This window comes from Phyllostomus discolor, chromosome 1 (genome assembly GCF_004126475.2).
Source record: "Phyllostomus discolor isolate MPI-MPIP mPhyDis1 chromosome 1, mPhyDis1.pri.v3, whole genome shotgun sequence".
NCBI lineage: Eukaryota > Metazoa > Chordata > Mammalia > Chiroptera > Phyllostomidae > Phyllostomus > Phyllostomus discolor.
Window position 1 is genome coordinate 147,969,671 of NC_040903.2, and position 26,362 is coordinate 147,996,032.

The 26,362-nt window shown below is 45.3% G+C and overlaps 1 protein-coding gene across 1 annotated transcript in view; it reads right to left on the reverse strand.

The window, feature by feature from the left end:
* Positions 1–26,362, reverse strand: part of RYR3 (ryanodine receptor 3) — a 502,054-nt gene that overhangs the window by 22,413 nt on the left and 453,279 nt on the right. The window contains 20 exon segments of the mRNA XM_036031373.1: positions 427–485; positions 2,370–3,697; positions 4,367–4,448; positions 6,154–6,258; positions 7,833–7,961; positions 9,111–9,199; positions 9,656–9,736; positions 10,163–10,180; positions 10,435–10,508; positions 13,028–13,104; positions 14,572–14,651; positions 14,802–14,901; positions 15,820–15,876; positions 16,823–16,874; positions 17,278–17,384; positions 19,024–19,120; positions 21,946–22,058; positions 22,511–22,642; positions 24,130–24,189; positions 24,509–24,679. Coding sequence (XP_035887266.1) covers positions 427–485; positions 2,370–3,697; positions 4,367–4,448; positions 6,154–6,258; positions 7,833–7,961; positions 9,111–9,199; positions 9,656–9,736; positions 10,163–10,180; positions 10,435–10,508; positions 13,028–13,104; positions 14,572–14,651; positions 14,802–14,901; positions 15,820–15,876; positions 16,823–16,874; positions 17,278–17,384; positions 19,024–19,120; positions 21,946–22,058; positions 22,511–22,642; positions 24,130–24,189; positions 24,509–24,679 — 3,011 coding nt within the window.

The following is a 26,362-nucleotide window of genomic DNA, read 5'->3' on the forward strand; positions in this document are numbered from 1 at the left end:
TTATTTATTTATTTCTGGACAGAGGGGAGGGGAGGGAGAAAGAGAGGGAGAGAAACATCAATGTGTGGTTGCCTCTTATGTGCTCCCTGCTGGGGACCTGGCCTGCAACCCAGGTGTGTGCCCTGACTGGGAATCCAACTGGTGATCCTTTGATTGGCAGGCTGGTGATCAATTCACTGAGCCACACCAGCCAGGGCCCATCAGAGAAATTCTGATCTACAAATGAGATTATAATGTTAACATGATTAATAAAATGTGTTTATTGTATATCTGGGATTAAAGGAAATGTATCTGGAGTTTGCAAAAAATTGATTTCTCGTGTTACTAGAAATCAAGTTTTCTATTTACCATGGCAATAGAATAGTGAATGCTATCAAGGACTATCTACTACAGGATTTTGAGTACTTAAAGCTACCAAGAACTTACTCTGCTTTCTCAGGTTCTACTTTTCCTTCTGACTCATGGGCTGCTCTCATCTCTGCCGCCTAGACAAAAATAACAATCAGTGAAGACTTTCCCCAAATCAGGAGTTCATGGTGATGAGCCACATTGCTGGCCATTTTGTCTCCTTGGTTAGAAGTCCCAATAGCTTTCTTTTTTCACGCATCTGTTTTTCTCTGGATCATGGACTGTAAGTGCCTGCTGCTACATATCAAGGGACTCTGGAGAGATATCAAGACAAAGATTTCAAACCCCAAAACTCTGCTGCCCTGTTATTATTTCCCTCAGAGAAACCTGTGCTAGGACATTGTCAGAGCCGGGTGGCAGTGGTCCTACTGCCCCATGGCCTCAAGGAGAGATGGGACATAGATAATACCAGGTCTAACCCAGAACCTGCTTCCGGCAGACAGGGTACCTGCCTGGCCTTTGGTCCCCTTACCATGACCCCAATTTCTCGGACCGATGGCCACTGCACTGAGAAGAAAGGCCAAGATCCTTACCGAGTCTGCAAGGGCGACGTGATCATGGCCTTTCACTCTATCCTCATCTTGTGCCACTTGATTCGTTTCCTCCTACACCCAACACCCAGGCCTCATTTCCTTGCCTGGAAATTCCAAACCCTTCCCAGCACCAGGACCTTCACACCACCCACATCCTCAGCATGGAGCGTGACTGCTTAACATGTGCCTGATAACCTTCAGCACTTGGTTCAGGGGACACCTTTTCAGAAGCCTCCTTGACCATCCTATTTATGGTAGGGCCCACATGCCCTTGTTCAGTTATTTTAGCATGTGTCACAAATGATAATTATTTATTTGTTATCTTCTTCTGTTAGAAGTCAAGCTCTATTAAACAGAAGAGCTGTCCTTCTTGTTAACTGAGTTCTCTTATCCTTGGAGCACAGTCTGGCAGGTAGCCGGCCTTGAATGAGTCCCTATTATGTATCAAACCCAGTTCATGCCCTGGGGCTGTATCAGGGAGTAAAGCAGAGTAAAGAAATTACTGTTGTAAGAACTCCTATGATTCTGATGCCTTTTTTCCCGATTCTCCATGCCAGGTGAGAGTGTTGTCCTGTACATTCCCTTAGCACCTCGCATTCTTCCCTCCTAACATTCTTCACACTTACACTGACTTGTCCAATATCTCTCTTTTTCACTAAATTATAGGAACAATGCATTTCTCATTCACCATTGTATTCTCAGAACCAAAAACAGTGACAACCACATATTAACTAGTTAGCCAATAGTAATGTAATGAATGGATGAAAGTTGTCTTTGTGCTCTGATCTCTTCACACTTCTCTCCATACACTCTTTAGTGCCAGGCTGATGCTGTGAGTTAGATGCTGCAACAGAAGGAAATGCCCATGGCCAAGGGTAGACCAAGGGCCCACATCCATGACCAAGGGGCTCTGAATTACTGTTATCTTATTCTCTTAATCTAGTCCACTGACTCAAAACCCAAATTTCATAAGAATAAAAGTGTGCCAATCATGACAAACTCACTGGGATGCTCTGCTAAATTATATCATATCAGCTGGACCTTCTGGGACACTGCAGACTTATTGTCTCACAAGAAAAGTCTCCTCCTGTGCTGGACCTGGTTTTCTGTGCTTTCAGTTCATGGAATAAACCTTGAGAACTAACTTTCTAATGCAAGCGTGGAAGCGAGGTGAGTGTCCCAGATTGTCATGTTTGAACTCTGTGACGTAAACTGAGGACGACTCAGCAATTAAGCACTGAGACAGCCATTTAAGTCTTGCTCTGCCAGACATGACAGAGCTGGAATTTTAAGATGGGGTAATCATAGGAGAGCTGGTCTCTAACACAGTGTTGGCTCTTAGGGACTTGGTGTCAGGACTGATGCAACATATACTGGCAAGTCTTCTTCTGGGCATAAAGAAAGGCAATGGGAACAAATCATGCTTACCTGCGCTTTCCTTTTCTTCCGTACAGTACTCTCTAGCGTAGGGGGTTCATCTTTGCCAGCAATCTCAGAGAGGTCACCCAAACCCACTTCGGGCCCATGCTTTAAGCCACCTTCTTTCTTTGAGTAGACTCCAAAAAGGTCTGACATAATATCCACATCTCCCTTCTCCCCCTTAATGAAGTGTACTAGTTCAGTGGAGACACCCGGCTCAGTCGCTTCTGCCCTCTCAGCCTCCATGGTGTCGTCATGGATACCAAATTGGGTTGGGTCAGGCATGTCCCCCAGGATCTTGGTCACCCTGATGTTCTTTGCCCCTTCTACAAGGCCCCCTCCAAACACTGTGTTCCAGAGGACCTGAACGATTCCTCCCAGTATGGTGAAGAACAACCGGAACAGCCCCACGAACAACATCCAGAAGAAAGAGAAAAACACCTTTACCAGCTCCTTCACAGCCATCTTTTTCACCTTCCGGTATTGCTTCCTGAGGTTCTTCAGGGTTGCCCTTTTCAGAAAGTTGGCAACACTTCTCTTCACTGAGGCGCAGGCCATGGCAAATGCAGAGGCAGGCTCGGAGGACTTGTCATCTTCCTCTTCACCCTCGATTTCTAACGTGTAAGAAGAGCCTTCATCGTCCTCCTCCTCTTCTGGCCTGTCCGCTGAGTCAGATTCAGAGATCTGAGATGCTAACTGCATTTCAAAGATGGTATCCTCACAGAAGTTCACAAACAGCTCCATCTTCTCCTGTTCTCCACCTTCATTGACAACATCAAAGATGAACTGTCGCTTAGATTCCTTCACTTGGGGCTTTTCCCATTGAGTTCGACTACATTCACTGATCTCGAAATAAACACGCTCAATTTTCTTGGCCCCACCCATAATCTCAATACGTCCCAGGTATGGTTCAAAGTAATTCAGCACACTTTCCGCTGGGTCCAACAGGCACTTAAGGCGAGAGTCATTTGGCATGTGCTCTGACAGATTTGTCAATAGCACTGCCACGTTAAACCCTATGTCCTTGGCCGGCTCATGGAACCGGTCTACAAAATCGATGTAGTTAAACATGTCATTCTCATCAGCTTCTGCACATGAAAGGAGAAAGTCAATCTCTGATGGTGTGTACTGTTTTTGCCCTTCCATGGCCTTCTGGAATTCTTTTTTGGAGATAATCCCTTTCCCATCTGGGTCATATTCTTTGAAGGCATCTGAGCTGGTTAAGTCTTTCAGTTTCAAGAACATGTCAAAGAATTTCAAGATCATTTCTACATTGGTAGATGACTCTACCAGTGTGTCAACCATCTGCTTGCCAATAGTTCCATTTACCACATTCCCTGTGAGGCAGGTTCAAAAAGACATACACATATATCAATAAATCCAAGTCGTGGTGTAACTGGTCAGGTAGCTATTTTTAGGAGACTTATGTGCCAACTCAGTCAGCTCTTTTCTGACTGTGATGATTTGGAAATGGGCAGGAGGGAGCAGCAAGCCATAAAGACTACACCACTAGGAGCCAAGGGGGATGGAGACAGAGGGGAGGAGGAGAGGACCACACCAGGGCCTTTTTATCTGGCCTGGGGCCCAGGTATCAGTTTTGTTATCGGATTGTTGGGGACACATAGGAATAAGCAGTGCCCCTCTTATCCCCTTAGACCTAGGAGGGTGACCAACTAGATGGCTGGCATACACACTGGCAGCCAGATGTACTGAAAAGCAATGGGGAGAGGGAGAGGATAGGGAGGAGCAAAGCTTGGAGGTTTTCCCCAGTTCATTCTGGCTTTCCTATTAACATAAAATGAGTTGGTTTCAGGCTTTGTCCTTCAGACCACGTGCCCCTCACTCATTTTTTTGTTGTTGCTGTTGCTGTGGCTGAAAATTTGTCTTTCTAACCAATGTCATATGGCATGAATGACCTGCCAGAAGGATAACCTGCGTGATTAGTATGGTTAGCACTCAGACCAATTACAGTTGTGTGAATGCCTAGTTATACCAAACAGCCCAACCTTCCAGGAGGGACAGAAGCATCACCACCATGTCCTGAAGGAGATCCAAGAGTTCCTTCAGCAGCTCGATCTGACTGGAATCCTAGAACAGAAACAGGAGATACCCCTGAGCTATCTGATCCCTCAGCAAGGTGCGGGGCAGTGAGCAAGAAGAGCCTGCTCTGGAAATGTTAGGTGAGGGCTGCGTCAGACTCAGGAATAAGCTCCCTTCTTATTGTGAATGCGGACGTCCCACCATCCACTGTTTGTAGCGTCAGGAAGCTCGCTGTAGCAGGGCTCGGCCAATAGCATTCTTTTATCAGCACGTTGTGGCAGATATACCACTTGTTGTCCAAAGCTACTGGACAACCCAATCTCCCGAAGAGCTGTTAGGTATATCTAGTAGTTTGTTGTTGTTTGTCATACTGGAGAAATACAAATGAGGTTTTTGGGAATATTTTGCAATCCAATTCAGGCATTGAGATGAAATCGCCACATATGGGCTCTCCTTTTTTTTTTTTTTTTTTTTTTTAAATGGATTAATTTATGTTCTGGATCAATGTAGGTTCTCCTGATTCTAGTTGGTGGTGATCTGGGTGCCACTGGTCCCTTAAAATGTTATATAATCGAGGCTCTACCTCCGGATGGTTTTGATACTAGTCTGTTTGGTTTCAGCTGCAGCACTGCAGACAGGGCACTGTCAGCTAAGGAGGAGACAATGCTTGGAAGATCTGCGGTGGGCAATCCGAGGGTGGGGTGAAAAATGCGTCTGGGCCTCACTTCTTTTATAGACTCTCTCTGTAAAGACAGTTTGTCTAGCTCTGTAAATTTCAGAGGAGTTTCCCCCACCTTTGCTGTGTGTCATAGCTCTGTATAAAACAGACGTGTGGGATATTAGAGCTGAAAGAGATCTCTTCTAACTCTCAATATTTTACGGATGATGAAGCAAAAAAACCAGAAAAGGGAAGTGACTTTCTGAAAGTCACCAGTGAGGAGGTGACAGGCCCAGGCTCCTGTCCCCGAAGCCCCTCCACCGTGCAGCCCCAGTTGGGCTGACACAGGGTGCAGTCGGCTGACGTACCACTGCCGGATTAGCAGCCCTCCCAAGAACTCTCTCCTCCCTTAAGGCCAGAGTCAAAAGGGGAAAAATGAAAGGGTTAAACAGCACATTCCAGAAAAGAGGAGGCAGATGTGACAGCCTTGAACATTTTAGATACACATTATTTAAATCAATGCTGCAAATGTTATTCTAATCAGCCTGAAACATCCTGAAGTTCTCCCTCATGTGTTGCCATGGAGAGAGACGATCAACTACTACATAACATTCCATTTATTTGTTCATAACAAATGCTCTGAGCGAGTCTGGTTCATCTTGCCAGAGAGATGGGGAGTGAGAAGGAACGACAGAGACGGGGAGGGAGGGGGGAGCACAGGTGAGAGAGACAGGACGTGTGAATTAGAGAGACATGCAGACGTCTGACAGGTCAGGCAGGGCCGGTAGGCTGCTGTAAACTGACAAAGCAGTGACAGGGAAGCAAGGGGGTTAGCACCATAAAGGGCAGACGTGGAGGCAGTTATGAAAAGGGCCAGTCGGGGGACACCAGGAAGGAAGCCGCGTCCATGCAAAAACCTGCCTGGGGCTGTTCATGCCTGCCTCCCCCTTAGACCCCTGGCGTTAAAAGTGAGACCTAATATGCACGGCATTTTCATCCATTTACCAAGCAGCTACATCCACAATAGGAGTACTGAGGGGTGGGGATTGACTTAGCATTTCACACCAACAGCTCACTGGGGACAGGCCACAGTACCTGCGAGAGTTTCATCTGCATGTTAGCAAATACGTGGAGGAAGCCGACCACCGCGTCCCACAGCCTGCTGTGAGCCAGGCTCTGCTGGTTCCCAATGCAAGGGCCCTGTGGACAGGAAGACATCCCATTTCACTTAGACGTCACGGGCGCTCTTGTCGCCATCTGGCAGAGCTACACGGAGAATGCTCTGACCACACGGCTGTCTACTCAAGTTAAAAAAAGTTCCTGGTGTTCAAATACTTTTGCAATTTTTTTTTTTTACCATTAACCTGAACTGTCAGTATAATTCCATCTCTGACTATCTTTTCTGAAAGCCAAACACAAAGGGATGACAATTATCAGTTTGCCTTTTCCATGTTAATAACCTTTCCTATTTTTGCAGATCATTACTGAAGTAATATTTCTAATCCTGTACTTTCATAGTTTATTTTTCTCTACCCTTTAATCACTCTCAAATCACTCTTCAGTAAGGAATTTCCAAAGAAAACACTGATACTGTCTCATGTTCTAGAAAAGTCTTGGCAGAATTCCCAGGGAAGAGGTGAGCAGGAGAAATACTGCCTGCTTCCCTAAGTCATGAAAGCTTGTTTAAAAATCACTGTTCGTGTTCATTTGCTGCCTGGTTCCTAAAAACCTCTAGATGCTTTTGGAACAGAACCCATTGTGAAAAAAGACTCACAAAGCTTCTCCTTTACTTTTGGGTTAAGTGCTGCATGGGAAATTCTGAAGATTAGGATGGGCTCTGTAGGGGGCGAATCAGAGGCTTGTCAGATCTGTTCAAATCATCTTCACAAGTATTTCACATTCTGTGACACTTCAGATGAGCCACCTGTTCCTGGGTTTCTCTCTCCATGTTCTTAAAAATCCTTGGGTGACCAATTTCTCCCCTGAGGATCAATCTCTCCCTTAAAATCCTCCTTTTCAAGTTGACAGTCTTAGTTTTGTGCTTATCTTAGTAAGCAAATATGATATGACTGTGCCAGTGGGCTCATCCTATGGCTCATGTCACTGACGACTGTGATATGCCTACTGATTTTATAGCAAATTATGCCCAAGTACACCCTCTATTCTTTCATGGTGACTGGACTGCTGTAGGCAATGAGCAGAGAAGGCTGTGAACAGGAAAGGAATGCTACAAGATCAAGACATTCAACCCGAACTCCACCTGTAGACTCTACTGCCAGTGCACATAGCTGATGCACTTTCGAAGTTACCTTTTCCACAGAGTTCTTTTCTGACAAATTCGTAGGATCTTGTTGATTCTGTTTTTAATCTCAAGACTCAAAGTGACATCATTTACACCTTTATTCCTTCATTCTAGTTATCATTTCGCTACTCCACTGTCCACATTTACCTAACACCTATGATGTGCTAGATCTTATGCTAGAAATGAACAATATTAAATTAAATATGAAGTTTTTTGTCTGCAAAGTTTTCAGTCTAGGAGGGAAAGCAAAATGTAATTAGATAAATGCAAGTATGGCGACACAATGAACAGGTCACAGCCTCACAGAGTGTAGGCAGGTACCCTTGGTTCCCATTTACAGATGAGAAGCATTGTCAGCAATAGGGCTAGATGCACAGTCATACGTGCATCCAAATATTCTGCTCGCAAGACAGAATTTGGGGATGTTACAGGTGTTCTCTTTGTTTCTGAGCATGCATTCTGCAGCACATACCTGGATGTATTCTGTAAGAGAATTGAAAATCTGCTTGGTGACCACCAGAGCTTTGGAAAAATTGTGCTGTCCAGACTCATCAATTATGTCCTTCCCTGAATAATACCAGTAGAAATCACTGATTGATTCCTAAGAACAAACAAGCAGAGTTTAACATTTCCCAGAAGTCTGTCAGTGCAGCTAAAGTCAACATTCAGGAAGAGCACAAGAGAATCCTTCATCTCTATGACCTCTTCACTATGACAGGAGCCTGGGGCTCCGAGAAGAAGCACATGCTAGCTGGTCCCTAGCATCTCTGAAGGAAAGAGGGCCCTCCACAGGAAAGAACAACTAGGAGAGAGGTCAGCTGGACCTGGGTGACTATGATATGAGACTCTTTATTCACAAGGAAAAATGTGCACTATAAATAATGATTATCATACAAATAATCATAATATTACAACATAATAGCTAACACTGTAAATGCCAGACATTGTTCTGAGCTTATTACATACATTAAACCTCTTGGTCTTTACTGTTATCCTATGGGATGTTCCTACCCATTTTATAGATGAGAAATCGGGAACACAGGGATGTTAACAGATCACTCCACGTCATAAACTGTTCAGTGACAGGAGGGGGTGAAGAATCAACAAAGAGAAAAGGGAAACCTTTTTTATATTTGTGTAGGGTTTTTTTTGGATTATTTGGATTTTTCTTCAGAGAATTAAATCAAGTGACTTCTTAACACTTTATTCCCACCACTTTCTGTGACTTTTTCCTAGTGAAGACTTTTCTCATTCACAGGTTGTTTTATTGCTGTCAGGCATTATGGCTAGGTTTTCACTGGCAAAACTAAAATACACCAGCGTTTCATAATAAATGATATAATTTTAAACCACCTCCCCCAGGTCAGTCTTCAAACATTCCAATACACATTTTATGCACAAATAACTTTGTGCATAATAACTTTACACGGTCCTCAAATAACTCTGTTTTGTTCAATGTTGTTTGGCTATAATATTCATGAGATGCTATAGGAACCTAACTCTAACTTACATCGGTTAGCCTCTGGCAATACTGGTTTCATTATATGTCATTTCACACTTAAAGTAGTAGAACCTATTGATGCTACTGGGAACTCACTGCATTTGACTTCCTATAATTATGTGGCCATAGATTACAATACTGCCTTACTGGGGCTTGATTATCACCTGGGCCTCCCTGACTCTGTGTAACCAACTGCCTTTAGCTTTTGGAAGTGAATCTGAGACATGCCACTACCCAAGGCCCACTCACCTGAAGACGCAGAAGGTAGTCCACGGTGCTGATGATGATGTTCACGGTGGTGGTGTTACCCATCTGAGTTCGCAGGAAGTTCTGAAAGTCTGATAACACCAGGGCCGGGTCAGAGCCTGTCCCTGCCATGCCTAGGGATCCAGTCACGCTCTCTCAACTCAACTTGGAGAGGCACACCATGTGAGAGACCATGCAGGGCCACCCTGTTTGGGGCTTGGTGGACCCTGCAGGACAGAGTTCTGACCTGAGCCCTCCCACCCTGGTGACACCAGAAACTGGACCTAATGAGCCTTGAGGGACTTGACAGAAGGGCTTGGTGTTCGGTTTGACCACCTGAAGATTCTGGAAGCAGCTTAGCCTGGGTGGCACTAAATGACTTTAGCCCTGAGTTAAAGGTCATTTTACATAGAGTTTCTCATTTAGGGATGGATTAACTGTTGTCCTTAAGTTACCAATTGGTTGCATTCAACGTGGCTTCCTAAACTGAATCATAATTTTGCAGTTGAATGCTGTTTTCCCTTGACGAGTTAATCTGTTCCACTTACCACTGTTATGTCCTTCACAAAGTAACTGTAGGAATCTAAAGAGATCTCGTGTGAACTCATCATTCTGGAGTACTTTTTCACCTTGAAAACAGAGGACACTGGTGACACATTGTTTGCTTCTAAACATAGAACACCTTCCAATGCAAATAACTGCAAAAATGCTAAAGAAGCTGTGCCAGAATGGTTTGGAAGGGAAACTTTGGATGAATCTGTTCGACCCAATCAACCTGGAACTGAGGCTGCACAACACAACAACCAAAACAAAGCTAAAATATTTAGCTGTAGGGCGCATTTGTAAGGTACACAACCAAGCTAGCGGCAGTAATGATTCACAGACCAAAACCCATGCTTTCCAGATGGAAGACTCTTGTTTAATTAAACACCAAACTGCTGAGTTCAACTTGACATGCAACCTCCAAGCCTAAAAGGTGTTGGAGCTGGGACAGTTAAATCGGATGCCTCAGGACTCACACATGGTAGGAACTCGGGTTAGCAACTCAGACTTACCACGCTCACGAACAATGACTGGTTGTAAGAGAAAAACAGAGAGTATAGGTAAGAAGACCATCAACACTACGCTAAACTGTCTTTAGCTAAGACTGGCTCTTTGAACACACCCAGCCTGGATGCTGGCTTTCTCAGAGTTGCTGATGGAAATATTTTGCTGACATAGAGCAAGTCCTTGAGGATTAAGAACAGTGAGCAGGGCCTCTAATCAGTTATAGTTAAGATTTTTTTTGTCAGGAGGAGAGCGGCCTTCACATTCATTATTTACTTACGTGTTCCTTCCTCAGTAACCATGCCCAGGCCTTCAGCTTTATTCTGCCTCTCAAATGCATTCAAATCAAGGACACTTGAACAGACAAAAGAAAACAAGGTTCAGGGCTGTGTGCACCGGGGAACGGATTGCTAACGTCAATGTACCCATTGACTAGGAATATTCTGTCCTTGTAGCATCATAAATGCACTAACGCATCACAGTGTGTTTGAGTCTCGCAGCTTTTGCGCCAGGCAGTGTTGCCCAAGGAGGCCTGAGCTCACGGGCCTGGTGGCATCTGCAGAGAGGGGCAGAAACACCGGTGGTGGCTGTTGTTGTTGGCCAGTGTGAGTCCTTCCTTTCTTAGGGATGAAGATTTAGAGAGGCTTTCCAAATAAAGAAGGAACCATCTGTCTTTAAGTTTTTCAAGACTTAAGATTTACTGTAAGCTGCACTGCTTAATATTCATGCCCATGTTTGCCTACTTTCTCTGAGGATCACAAGGAGTTGTGGCTTTTAGTGCTTAGGATGAATACTGATGCAGAAAGCTACAAATTTCTGAATTTCAGAGGGCCACACCCTTTTAGGGTTCTTGTGTCTTTTAGGAGCCAAATAGTAGGTGAGATTAAGCTTTCTAGAGGCAATGGTGTTCCCGAAACTTTGACAAGTTGGCCTTCATTTTTGTCCCCACTGTCCCCACCCTGCCCGGTCACAGCCATCAGCAAATTCTAGGTACAGATTCTACTTAGTCAGAACCCTTGTATGACCTCAAAGCTTAACCGTGAGGACACTGTACGATCATATCATTTCCAACCAGGGCTCATTCTATTTCTCTAACAAATTCCAGCTCCCAATATGAAAAGTTTGAAAGAACATAACTCTCACAAGAACATAGCTCTCAGGGAAGCTTATGCTGGAATCCATTAAAAGTCTACAAAACCTTGCCTCCCTTTTACCGCCGGGTAAAGGAAATGACCATCAGCTTGGAAAGATGTTAGACAAAAATCCAGTACCTCTCTTCCCCTTTGAGGGAGTCATAAACATTCTGCAATTTAGATGAATTTAAAAGAGAAATCAGTGAAAATTCCTACTAACATCTTGTTGGTTCTGCTGTAAAAAGGATTTGTTCAGTAACACAAAAGTATCCGTTTACTTTGACCTTGCTGTCCAGGGAGGACACTGTGGAACAGACGTGTGGACAGAGCTGCTCTGCAGCCGCCACTCTGACTCAGGGGACGATCTATGCCACACACATTTCTGACCCCCGCTCCGTCGCAAAACTCCCATTTCAAAAAGCTTGAATTTATGTAATGATTAAATGTTTTGCAATTAAGTATTGTTTTTATAATCAGCATAAAACTACTAAAATGCCTTACAACTTCTGCTACAACTCAGTTGGCCTGTAAGGGCATGCCACCTGTCCTTCCAAGCCATCATTAGAAATGAGTTTAGCAACATTAAGAACTGCTGACCACCAAGAGAACTCTTTGGAATTTAACTGAGAATTTTTGAGCAATATGGAACTGAGCTGCCTTGCTTTTTGTCATCTCAGTCCATGTGTGCGACTTTACCATCAGCGAGTCAGGTCTGGCAATATTACATTTTCTTTCTAAGAGAGATAATAAAGGAATTGGCTGTCAGTGAGGAGGAGGAATGCGGGTAAGAACAAGGGATTGCATTGCAGCTCAAATATGCTCCCTCCGGCCCCAGGGCACAACACTTACCCAGTCAAATAAGGTTAGTAAAATTACAAAGTCCATCAAAATAAAGGCTGTTCATCTCCCAAATTTTGAAATGGAAAACCTAATGTTCCATTTTAAAGAATATTAATTGGAGGCAAATGAGCTAGGTAATAACTTTGAATCCTTTTAAAATGAGTTGCAGACTGTTCAAAATATATGTGAATATCAGACAATAGGCTGATGCTTTTTCTTAGATTTCTGGCTCATTTCTGAAATAAGTAAGTATGGTAATCTGATTTTGGTTACAAATTGTTCATTTGTCAGAGGTTCAGTCATGAGGGAAGGCTTACACAATTTGGTAATAAAAACAGAAAGTTTAATGCTTTGTTTCTAAGGCTATGACAAAATGTTCCCAAGTTAAGATGTTCCTCTGTCAAAATATGTACCTACCAAATATCTATTCAAATAGGCTCAAAGACCAATTAAGGCAAAAGATTAACAAAATGCCTAATGAAACACATAGCCTTGAGTCATAGTGAGGGATTCCTCTTCTCTCCATTCTTTTCTGGTTTGACTTTTATGAGCATATATGTTTAGGAGAAACTCACACTCAGTTCTGAGGATAATAACATAACAAAAAAGGAGCTGAGGGGAATGAAAAAGCCAAAACAGGTGTGTGTGTGTGTGCACGCACGTGTGTGCACACACGTGCATGTCTAATAGAGATGACATTCCCTTTCTGAGTGCTATTTGAATGTCACCCTGAAAGCTGGGGGAACAATGCCCATTCATCGTCTTCCCTTTCGAAAGTAGGTGACACCTCTCTGAATAATTCCATGACAGGCCAATGTATTTGGTGCCCTCCCCCCATTCCCCCTTCTCTTGAGTAGTGAAGAGTTTAAAAAATGCTGTGGGTAGTTTTCCCATATTTACCTGCAAGACTGCATAAGACCAGAAAGGCTCTGAAAGAATCCAGCATCCTTTTTCTCCTTTAGGTAATCTAACATTTTCTGCAAGGGAGACACATTTTAAAAGGAAAAACAATGGAAACTATGCTGCAAGTTCTGACCCCCCTACCTGTAATGGAGAAATGGCACAGTCCTAGCCAGGCAGGCACATTGAGTCAGATCCAGGTGGGGGTTGTAACCCCAAGCAAGCATCAGAATCACCTGTGGACTTGAACCTGCCCTGTGTCTGAGCCCCACCCTCTCCTGACAGAGCCTGAATCATTTAGGGTGGACACATTTTATTTTATAAAGGCCCACTGGTGTTTCTGCTGTGGCAGCATAGTAGATCTTTCACATTCATGGATCCACTGTTTGAACTCTCTCCTACTGGGCACGAGCAGCAAGACCATGATTTAGTGATGCTCATGGTGGCTGAGGTGTAATCCGAACGGCTCAGGCAATGAGTCTGACGCGTTGAAGCAAGGAGCTCAGCCAGCTCCGAGCCTCACTGAGAGCTCAGTATCTCTTCCACAGTCAGACTTTTTTCCTTCTGTTCTCAGCCACTGGGAAGGCAGGAACTTTGTCTGGCCTGGTAAAAAATTTGTTTCTTTGCTTTTAAAAAAGGCCCTTCAAGAAAAATCAGCTGGTGGAGGTTGGTGATGGAAGAGAGCAGACAGTGAGGGGTGTCTTAGAAAATGGTAGCTCTTCATGAGAATTTGTTTGGGATGAATAAAGGCTTGGGGAGATTATATTCAATAATGGTAGTTATGAGTTTGGAGGTTCTCAAAAGCCCTGGGATATAAGCCTCACAAATGCCAAGAGTATTTGAAATGTCACTTTCCGCTGCAGGCAGAGGCTTCTGGGCAGAGCCCGAGTGCCCAGGAGACAGCGGAGCATTGCTGTCCTCTGCAGGTACTTCCGACTCGGATTGCTGAATGAATCCCATGCACCAGGCACTTGGTCCCATGCTTCTGTGTTCCCAATTACTGCGGGTGGCAGGGTTCATGTTTTTGTTTGTTTCTTGCTTGCATTACACACTGCTACACTCTCCACCCCTAGAACAGAACCTGGGGTTTTCAGGGCTTTGTCAGTGATCACTATGTAGGTGTTGAATGAACGAGTAAACAAATGAATGGACAACAGGTGTGTGGGATAATGAACTCCACTTAACTGATCAGGCTCCTTGCTCACAATAAGGCAGCTAATCAAATGAGAAGTTGAAGTAAAAATTTTAAGGCTTACAAAACTTAGGTGCAAAAAAATCACCTATTGATGAAAAAACAAAATGTTTTTCTTTTTTAAATGTGTGTAAACCCTCTGGATTAGGTACACATTTGTTTGTCAACACCCAGCTGGGTTTTATTTATGTTCCCGGCTACTCTGACATAACTGGCCTCTAAGGACAAACAGCAAAGGTGGCTCTGGATGGTCCCCTCTGCAGCAGAGTCAGTACCTCTTCCCTGAAGTGTGACAGTTGTCAAATGGGAAGACCCCAGGAAGTGTGCACTACCTCTGGGGAGTCCCCATTACCTGCTGCACACCCGCGTTGCCTCCGTTCAGAATGGCGATCCCCAGCTTCAGAGTCTCAACCACCATGGGGCTCATCTCACCTGTCGTGGTGAAATTCAACTGAATCACCAAGGAAGGAGGGTAAATCACGCCTGCTGGGCTTTACCAGGACTCTTTAATCAGGACTTCATCGCACAGTGTGAGCCCTCTGTGGGGGTTCCAGGGGCCCGTCCAGAAACCACGGAAACCACCTTTGCTGGCGCTGATCATCTGAAGGACCATCTCTGCAGCTCCCCGCTCGTGCAGCCGAGCCTGCTGGTACAGGGTTTTCTGCTTTTCCATCTCTTTTTCCTGGGAAACGTACACAGGGGATTCACTGCGGTGAGGTAAGTTGAAAGAGATAACCTTTACTTGCCTGAGGAAGGTGACCCACAGAGAAAATTTCAGAAGTTTATTTTCGGATGCTACTCAGCTTTCCAAACTGTCCACCCACAATTCACTCATATTTTCATGATTAATTTTCCACTTTTCATAGCAGAGGCAACACAGTCCATTCCTCTTTGATACCAGAATTATAGGAAGTGACCCCAGATTAAAATGTGTTTTCAGCGTTGTCATACAAGGAGACCTGCTGAGTGGTTAGCTGGAATATACCTGTGTGACTGTCACTCGCCCTCTTATCTGGAATGTGCAGACTGCAGTTAACAGACACTCTGCCTGACATGGGGCACTGGACCATCAAGGCTCTCCAGAACTGTGCTTATATTTATGTGGTTTTACTGTTGTTACTTTGTCTATAAAAGAGTACAAGTCAACTAATACGTTTTTATCTTGGGAGATGTAGGGGCCTGCACTGTTTCAAAACAAAAACTGCTGTTATTACATTTTCAGGTCAGTAGGGCAAAAACCATCCCAGTGTCTCCACTGCTCTGAATGCCCATTTTTGGATGTGTGAGTCTGTCCTTCTGTGGCCCCTGTTACTACCATACTTGGTACAAATATAAAGTTTCCCAGAAGAACAAACCTAGTGGGATCGTTTGCTGACTGACTGGCTGCCTGCTACGTTTCATCAGGCAGACAGGCAGACAGGCAGGCAGACAGACAGACAACAGAACCACAGCTAACGTGTGTGCTTTGCCCAGGCAGACTTGTGTGCTACCAGGCACCCCCGGCGGGTGAGCCACATGGCTAATGCCAACTCCCGCCTCTGAAGTCCCTACCGATGGGCTGTGGAGGGTGGCCCTGTCTTCAATCTTAGTGAAAACTTACTTCAAATGTTTTTTCCTTGTCCTCCTCCTCTTCCTCGTTTTCCCCATTCCGACAACTCTGGGTTCCGTGGAACAGGGAAAGGAGACAGACAATCAAACGGAAGGTGAAACCAGTAAACAAGACTCTGTTCCACTGTGCAGCAGGGGGCAGGATGCAGTTCATGGGCACCACAGGACCTTAGCACTTTGTAAAACCAGGAACGTTCTGACCACTGCAGGGCAACAGCCCACCCTAAACACCATCTTTGCAGTTGCCAAGAGGCTCAGAAATGAGAAATGGGAACACTGAGATCACGCAATGAGAACCTATCTGGTTTAGACCTGAACTGTTCTACCTAGGAAAGTTCCTGTGTAAACTGAGAGACGGGAGTGCAGGGAGATCAGAGACATGTAGGTTGTTGACCCCCAAGTGCCGCTTCCCTCCATGACCCTGTGGGACAGCTGGTAAAGGAACAGGTGCTCTGCACCCCAACACATCCTGCTTTCCGCCTGACATGGAGGTTTCTCACTTCAGAAGGAGCGGTTCCCTTAACCACTCAGCATTCCAGAGCTACCGCCCCTCTACGTGACATAGCAACAATGTCTCTGGTCACACTGCTTCTTTTTGAACACTGGGATTTCCCTCTAGTTTCTGAGCCTGTTTCCAAATATACCGAACTTCTTTTGCCTACAGGTGTGTTTGAATGGTCCGATGTGTTCTGAATGCTGGGGGAAAATGCAAGGGCAGGCTGTATGTCTGAGCCCTGCAGAGCTGGCTTAGAATTGCCTGTGAGTCTAGCCAACATTGCCCACTGTTTCTGCAAAGCTTCAGGTTTTTCTTAGGAGGAGGGTAGAGAGGCTTACTAATGTCCCCCCCCCCCAGCACGGCACATGAATTGTGCGATGCCTGGAGCTCACGTTGTGACCGAGTCCCAGACCTGCTGCTCACCCTACCCGTGTCTGGGGCCTGGAGAGGTCAGGGGAAGACAGACAACTGAGACAAAAGGCAGGAAACCCGGGCATACCTTGGCCATCATGCTGGAATAGGAGGTGTACAAAGGGTCATCTTCCAGTTTGCTGGAAAGCATAAAGGAATTATTTAGCAGGTGGCCTCCAAGGCCCAGCAGAAAAGACTGAGAGCCACATAAGTCTTCAATGATAGGTACTAGTGAATTAATTAGAAAACCCCTACCCCACACCCTGATTCTTAGAAACCATCCTGAACATCTGAATTAGCATTGGCTTGATGGGTAATTCAGGGATGAAGGTTACAGTTTCTGGCTGCTTAACCTACAGACCCAGCGTCTGGTGTTGTGATGAGAGGGCTGTGGCTTATGGAGTTTCCCTCGATGTTTCTTGATGGTCAACGTTAGGGCTGCGAGGAGGGCTGCTCTGATCTGGCCTCCCCTCTGCAGGCTCTGCCCCAGGGACACAACCACGCCCGGGGCCCAGAGAAGCAGGACGCTCTGACTCGGCTGACCTCCTCTCGGTGAGAGCATTGCGGCTAAAATGGAGAATGATCTGATGAAGTGGGTCTGGATGCCTTTCCATCTCCTCCTCCTCCTGCTCCTCCGCCTTGGGAGACTGCTACACAAACCAATGCAGACAGGTTTTAGGCATGGGTTTCAGCACGTGCCACACAACTGCATGCGAACAGAGAGAAGGTAAAGCGCAAGGCACAGAGTGCATCGGACCGAAAGCACAAAGAGAAATCACTTAGTTCTTTATCACTTACATATTTATCTCAGGGCAGAAGCCCTAAGGATGCGAGGTTTGGCATGTAAATGTATCTATTTTTTTCAGCCAATCAAAGAAACATTCCAATTTTGGGGCAAAACAAAATGAAAGGTAAAGCCAAAGCCTGCCCACAGGGGAGGAGCTCCAGACCCCAATCAGCAGAACTTTCATGCAAGCTCTGGGCACCCGCGTTCAGGAGGGAAGCCCTGGAGAGTCACCCGAAAGGCAGGGTCTCTCAGCCCACACCTGGCACTTCTCTTGGAGAACTGGGCTGGAGAGAGGGATGGGGCAAGAGTTACAAAGCACTGGGGCCTTTGGGGGGCTAATATTGTTCTAGACCGAACCCAGATAAACATTTCTCTTTTTTAATCTCACTCCTGATTCTAAAAATCTTGTTATTCCTGAGAGATGACACCTGGAGTTGCAAGCCTTACTGTTTCTCCTCTTACTGAATCTTTTCTTGATCTCCTTTTACAGAAAGGGAGATAGCAGCTGGTGCCAGAGGTAAAGTGAGCTTTCTAGCACGGCCAGCAGGGTGGGCCATGCCCAGTAAAGTGGTGAGAAGTGCACAGGTTGTGTGAATGGTTCCTAAGAAGTGGATGGCTGAAACAACACTCATTATCAAGGTCATACTAATCAAGAGACTGGGAAAACCAAGAAACTGTCTTTCTCACTGACAGGCACTCACTAAAAACAATGAAGGCCATAAAGACAAATGGAGGAAAAGTAGGGGAGAAAGGGGAAAAAGAGATAAGCAGAGGAAGAGAAACAGAGGGAGATAGGGAAAGATAAAAAGAGAAAGAAATGTGAGAAATGGCAAATATGGGAAACACAGGGCAAGACTAATGGACAAGAGAAAAATGAGAAACAGAAATAAAGAAAAGCAAACAAAAAAACAAACACACACACAAACATTAACCATGGGTTGGCCAGAGGATAGGAGGGTTGGTTTTCTTCCTGAGCTGGGATGAAGCTCTATGGTCTGCTACCACCAGCTTTCTCCCCTTGCATGCAATCGTAAGGTGTTTTCAGCATGAAGTCCATTACAGAGAAATGGGGCATGACAAATTTTCTGAGGGCCAAATACAGAAATGTGAGATGCAGGAAGGGGACTTAGATGTGCCTTTCCTAAAGCTGAGCTGTGACCACAACTGCAGGGCCTAGACCAGGGTGGGTGGCCTCCTGCAAGCACTGGTGCTCAAAACTTAACAGCATCAACTTTCCACCGTGCAGCTGTGCATCCCAAGAAATATTAGTTGTTAATAATGATGATGAGGATGATAACAGCTACTAGCACCTCCAAGTGAAATTCATCCTCTGGCTCTTAACAACCATTAGCAGGGCTTCCCCTGATAATTTATACTGTTAGTTTCTTTCAAATTTACACACTCGATTTTTGTGAATCTTTAACTGTTATAATGCACACACATGAATACAAAAGTCAAATTCATTCACACTCATATCTGCTCCCAGTTGAGTCTGTACTTACAGCCAAATCCTGTACTAGTCTCTCTTCAAAGGAACATTCCTCTGTTTCTATCCAAAATCTCTGATAGCCATGGAGGAAGAGGTTAATAGAGCGGTGCCTGAGCGGAAGGGGTGAGAGTGAGGTCAAGAGGGATCCACGGGACACCTTATTTTAGTTTGGGGGCAGTTAACGTTAGTAAGCAGAACAGACTTTTGTACAATTCTTATCTTCTGATTGGTCAGGGTAGCCTCTAGCACACTATAAGCACTTATTTCAAAAAACAGGAAGCCTCTAACATAGTGCTTCCTGAATGTCTGGGTCACCTTCTGCATGACTAACAAAGGTGAGAGGAAGATCTGGAGGTAACCACAATCCTACTCTGGTCTCACAGGGTCCTTATCACACTTCCCCTCTAATGAAAAATAATTCATTAGTCCAAGACACAGTCCAGAGGTATTTGTTTAATACAGCAATTTGACTATTCCTCTTTGCAGATCACATCTCCAGGTAATCCAGTCCAAACCATGCCGGTGGTGAGTGAGTTAGTCTCAGATATACTGAAAACAGCCAGGCTCGGCTTCTTTACCGAGCCTCCAAGGAATCACAGCTGCAAAGTGCTCCTGTTTGTACTTAGGAAGTCAAGTCTTAGGAAGGCTTGGGCAAGCTGTGCTCATTAGCATAACTCCTGCTGCCTCAGGGACTCCAGCTGCAGCCCTGGGGCCTGAAAACATTGACTAACTGGCACAGCCACCGGCTACCCAGAAGCTGATTGAATTCTGGGAATCCTTGCCAGGAAGCAGCAGTTAATTGGTTACCAAATGTGAAGAGAGTAGTGAGGAGGAAGGAGAGAAAAGAAGACGGTCAAGACCAGAGTCATCAAGACCTGGTCACTGTTTCCGGCAGAACACAGCCCTTTCTGTCTTTCTTTAAAATCTGACCAATCAGAGTTGTTTTTTAAAAATTGTACAAATTTATGTCTTTATGGTAATGTTAAATCATGGTCAAGAAAGGAGGAGTGTGCAGAGAATGAGCAGGTCCCTCCACAGATTACATTACCATTAAAATGGGTATAAGCCTGTCATACTGAGTTTTTTCATTAACCTTTTCCAGCCAAACCCGTTGAAAGGTGATCAGGAAGAAATTGTTATTTTTGTGTCTGGGGAAAAGCATACAGGTTTTCTTTTAAAAACTAACATCAGAGAAACAGTTTCCACATAATATCCCTTTAGCCCTTCAGTTTGGAAGATTCCATGCAGTTTACATGATCACAACATGGTAAAGTGATGTGGTCTCCACCATCAGCTCCTTAGATAGTTTCTGCTGTTGCTGTTACGACGCCTCCTTACTGTCCTCCATGCCAGCAGGAAATCCAGGGCAACCCCCCAAAACAACTGGGTTAGGGGATGACCATGTTTCATCGAGGACATAGTGAATTCCTGAACTTACTATTACTGACAGAAGGGTAGAGTTGCTGAGGGAGCAATCAAAATATGAAAGGGTGGTGCTAACATTTTCAGAGGATTTAGGAAGAAAAATAAGGCTTGTTTTTAAGAGATGGAATTTCTGCCTAGCTGGTGGAGACACGCACTTAGAGAGGAGCACTCCCGGAGGCCCAATCAGTACAGCATGAGGCACGAAGCTCCACCAGAGGGGAGCGTGAATGCCTTCTGATGTTTCGCCACGTCTGAAGACAGACAGAAACCCTATGCGTTTTTGCTCTTTCTACTGGGCTATGAATTTCATTTTTTTTCTTTTTGGCCAGAACTTCAGCAGCCTTCGTGCCCATGACAGCTTGACTTAATTTTTCAGCTTTTCATTAATGAATTTGGCCTGATTCTGTGGTGCCTGATCCCCTTCCAAAGGCACGAGTCTGTTTTCTCAAGAGAAACATGTGTGTGTCTCAGAGGACATGATTCTCCACCATTTCCAAAGCTCCTAACTAGGGAAGCTCAGATAGCTAGTTGGCTCAGGACAGGGTCACAGGACACTCTGGACAAATGATGGCCAAGGTGCACAATTTGATGAAAGCAAAATGTCAAGCATAGGAATGGTCCTTGCACTGATATTCCAAACAACAAAAAACCTACATTTATTTTCATGTGATTCAGAATATTCTTGTCCAAGTGAGTTTATTTTTCCTGACCAAGTAAGGATGTTTCTATTGATTTGGAAGTTGATGAAGCAGAGGCAGATACTCATTTACCACTTTGTTTATTAATCGTGGACCTGACCTCACCAACCCTGAAGTTACTGGAGGACGGACTGCTGCCACACCGCTGGTGGCAGTCTCAGTGCTCCGTGCTGGCCTGATCTGCGCTGAGAGCCAGCACACGTGTTCACACACATTCCAGAATAGCCCTCGCGTGTGTTGGACTTCAGAATACAGACTAAACACCCAGACGAAGGCATCACGTCTGTGACTAGCCTCTTGGGACAGTGTCCTTTCTTCATCTTGAAGGCAAATACACAGTGCAGAGGATTCTCAAGCTACATTTCTGTACCTGCTGAGGAGGCATAGTAACTCTCATCGGCGTGCCTGAGCAGAGAAGTATTGTTTGATCTGTTGATGGAATTTAGAGTTAAGTAGCCGAGGAAACAGTTCCTTTTTTCCAGGGTGTCTTTACAACCTCACAAAGAATCCCACGTAGGTAAATCTAGAGAGTGTCCATGTGCGTATGTGGCTGACTTCACCGTACAGAACAGTGAGCTGAGGCAGGCATGGGCTACTATGGAATCTCACCTGGCTTCAGTTTTTATGCTTACCTGGATTGCCTCAGCAGGCCATTTTACTATAGGCGGCTGTAATGGCTCTGCGGGTGAAGGACTCCAATTTCTACCGCTTGGGTCATGAGAGTTGGGGCCAGAAGAGAGCACAGCCTTGGGAGGATACCTTAATTCCCATCACTGGCTCACCATCCAGAGGAAAAATGACAGAATACTTGCCTGGGCAGGTTGTAGAGAGGGGCCATCCTGAAACAGGCCACCACTGCCCGTTTCCGCTGCTTAGACAGCAGTTTGTGCCAGACTGCCTTCTTGGACCTCAAAGGCTGCTCCACCTGAGAAGAGATTACACGGAAGGGGAGCACAGGCTGAGAGGGTGGCAGAAGGTGGTCTCCCGCAGCCCAGACTCCTACCCCTGCAAGAATTTTGATTTCTAAACTAGTCAGCAAAATGCACCCATTAGTAGATGGTTCAGTTTGTGGAGGTTTTAGGTTTGCTTTTTTCCTTTGATTGTGTTTGGCTGTTTATTGCTTAACAGAAGCTTTACAAAGTGGGAGGGGATGTCAACGGGTCATCTGAGCTAATGGCAAAAATTTGTAAAACACTGGGAGGGGAAAGAATTGAAGAATTTGCTACAAAGGTGACACAAGGGCGTGAGCTGGGATGATCCTTGCTTCCTGTTTTCTGTCTTTAAAGGGCACCCTTACTAAGAGCTGAGTGAAGACAGGAGCTTTGTATTCTCCAAGACAGTCTCTCTTCCTCAGTACGCAGGGCAGATGCTCCTTACCTGCTCCAGGTGGAAGACAGCTGCTGAAATTCTTTGCACACGCTCCACTGTCTTTTCTGGATCAGAAGGTTCTTCACTCTTCAAAACATCCTTGTAGAGGTTCAGTTGCCACTTTACAGCTGGGTCATCAGACTGATAATTGAAGCACACAGGAGCCATCTCCAATGCCTTCTGTACTGAAACAGCCTTTCACTCCTAGCAGGGGCCCATAGTTACCAACACTATGTTCTTTCTGTCACTGCCTCTCACTTATTTTCTCTATTTTCTTTTCCTGGAATACTGTAGATGCTATGCAGGAATTTCTCACTCTAGCCCATATGTCCCTTAACTTTTCTGTCACATTGTCTATCCCTTTCTCTGTGCTCCATTCTAATTCCTTAGAGCAATCTTCCAATTCATACATTCTCTTTTCAGCTATGTCCAACCTGTTTTTTTAATGCATAAATTGGATTTTTAATTTCAATGACTATTTTTTAATTTTTGTAATCACTGTGAGGGCTTTTTCAATAACACCTTCTTCCCCCTTCTTTAATGAAATATAATGTTTGAGTCTTGATTTATGGATTCTATTGCTACCTTTATCTCTTTAAATATTTTAACCATACTTATTTTAAATTCCTTTCTGCAGTCCCTTAGGCTTGCATTATTCTCTTTGTTGTATTTTCTGGCTGTCTAATAGTGATGGATTTCCTCTCATACCTTATACTTTTTAAATGTGAATTTGTCTTCGGGAGGAATCTATTTATTGGCATCTCAGCCCATATTCTAGGGGGTGGAGGCTCTCCAAGTGGTTTCAGGAGATTCACATGTTTCACTGGTTCAAGGCTAATTTTGTGTAAGTTTCTTGCTCTGAATTTATGCACAACATGAGTAATTAGGTCCCATAGCTGTCTCCCTTTAATGGTATCAGAAACTCAGCCCCTAAAACATGTATCTGGTACAGAGAACTCTACAGGTTTTCCCAACTGCATCAACTTCTCAGTACTATGATTTATAGTGTGTCTTTTTTTTTTTTTTCCTCCTCTGGCTTGGGATTTCTTTTTACTGCCTTTTTCTGGCTTTACTACCTTTTATTTTTTCTATCATTCCTGTATGTTTGGGGTGAGAAGAAGAGGCTATTTGCGTCAGCCTAGTCCTCCCTCTTAGGGAATAATGTATCTGAGGGAAGAGCTGCTCAGAATCACAGTTCCGGAAAAATATCAAATTTGTCTCATTTTTGATCATACCAACTCAGATACAAAATTGTTGTGGTTTGAACTCTCCGGAGCTGGAGGTGCCAAGGCTACCCCCAGGCCTCCGGCTTCACTGTTCACTTTATCACCACGGGAAATTCTGAGCCTGATCTGACCCCTGCTGGGGCTGGACATTCCTGTTCCTTTGCACAGGGGGAAGGGGGAAGGCAGGCTTGACAGGATGTCTCTGCATCCTCTTTGTACCTGCTAAGAACAAAAATTAAGAGCTAGAAAAACAAAGATTAGGGGCAGAGAGCTAGCCCTACCAATTTAACACAAGTACTCTGAGACTGTTTTAGAACACCGTGAGTAAATGAAGTGGGAGGGTGGCCCCCTGCGGCCAGAAAGAAGCCAGTGTGAGTTCTCATCGTCTTCCTGCGACATCACCTTTTCCTGCAAGTGCAAGTTGTTCCGCAGGTGTTCCTTCACTTCTTCGTCTGTGTCTCTCTGTGGAAAGAAAAATTAAATTTTATCCCTAGAGATCACTACGGAAATGCAGAGTAGGGTGCAGGGATATGTGGACAGCCAAAGGAGATTTGGCTGGGAACTTTATTATAAGAACAATAAAGAAGAGAAATCACGGAGGCTTATTCCCAAGGAAACAAGCTAACTCCCAAACCAGCTTCAAGAGGAGGGTGTGTTGCCTCTGCGCGCTTTGGTTTCTGTTCATCCTCTCCCACCCTCCGTCCCCAGGAGGACCGGACCGAGCACCCATCACCTCCGCCTGTCCTGCGTGCTCAGCTGAATTGGCATCTGGGCAACTTACCAAGCTGTATCGTGACTTTGCGAGGGAGATCAGCTCCTGATCGCCTGGGGTGCACATGTTCAAACCAATAGGCAGCATCTTCTTGAGCGCAGCCACGATGAGGGAGGTCTGGACAGAATACAAGTCTCCCCTCCGCTTGGTCTTCTTCCGTTCCTGGTCCTGCCCTCCAGACTAGGAGACGAGGTTGACACAAACAGAGGGGCTCAGCGATTCTGAAGGGACTGCCTCACCTGGGAGGCAGCCTGCCTCCTCGGGGCCCTATCAGTACAGGTTGGGCCTAACAGTACATTTCAAAGGACAGTGAAAGGAGTGTGTTGAACAAAGACAACCAGGTGGCCATAAAAAAATCCCAGAGACCTCTCCTTTGCGCATGCTCACAGAACCACGTGACCAGACACACACCACGGACAACGCCAGTCTCTTTGCTCACTCACTTCTGGACTGAATGAACAAACTGGACTTTTTAAAAAATGATTTGCAAACTGGCAAAATGACTCCAGGAAAGAAGGGACAATGCTGATGCTGGGGCGACCGCGGAACGGTTCTCTGTTTTGTAGGGTGAAGCTGGTGTTTTGGAGCACGGCAGAGCCTCTCAGCCTTTACCTCGAGACAGTGCAAATCCCCCCAGGGAAAGGCAAATCCCCCAGTAGGGCTGCTTTGGGATCTGGCTGGGGGTGGAATCGGTGAACTCCCCGATTCCACCCCCTTTTGGCTCAGTTTCTCATCCCTTTCAGGGAGAGCTCATCCAGTGAAGCAGCAGGTTTGAGAGAAGGGGCCAATGCACTGTGCTGAGGCAACCAGCCAAGAACCCTCAGCTCTACAACACATGATGGTGGTGGTGGTGAGTGTTCAAGGAGATGAGGCACTGCAGTGACTGGACTTTTTGTGAAAAGGTTCAAAGCTTTTCACGTGGCACCTCACTTGCAGGACTTCGCCTCAGCTAACGGGGCACCTCCTGGAAGTGTGGAAGGATAGGTAGCCAGGTCAGGGACCACCGGGGAGAGCGAGCTGGTGCTCACCCAAGCTCTGCTTCATGAGGTGCCAGTGGAATGTCTGCAGTGATGAGGTGGCAGCACTGCAATTTTTACAATGAGCCAGAGGGCTCTGGGAGTAGGCGGAGGCCAGATGCTGCCCCTGGAACTGATGTCTAAGACCTACAACCCAGGGCTGGAGCAGAGCTCATTTTAGAAAGGATTGCCTTTCTGAGAGGAGGAGGGTCAGAATTAACTCTGCCTTGGCATGATCTCTTTACTTTCCAAAGTGTGAAAGAGGTTCCTAATTATTAACAGATACTTTTAAAACAGATATGATTTCTTTTACCCTGGTGGTTATAGCACAGAAACCACAGCAAAGCCCTGACTGGCACAACCCAGTATGGCCAAACACTGACCGAGAATTCTCCTGGTTGCAGGGCCACCTTGTGCCCGGTGCTCCAAAACAGCAGCTCAGACCCAGGACAGCAGTGGGAAGGGGCAGAGAGAAATCTGAGCAGGAGGAAGAAAGGAGGCTAAGAGGCAGCGGCTTCTTGGGTTCCAGAACACAGCAGAAAGCTGGTTCACACGAAGACCATAAGAGTGCTAACTCATTTCCTGAGTACTTGCAAGGCTCCTTACTTGTTTTACCCCAGCTGTAGAATTCTAAAGGCTGTGGCTAAGGCAAAACTCATTTGTAGTCTAAATTACCCTTGAAAATGCTTCAGCCCATTCATAAAAGATATGACCCAGTTTTATGTACTAAGCAGTACAAAAGTTTATAAACTAAGAAGTACTCTGTACATCATATAAATGTAAAAGGCAACTAGTGATATGCTTTTTACAATCCAGTAAATATGCAAAATGTAACTATGTGGATTTG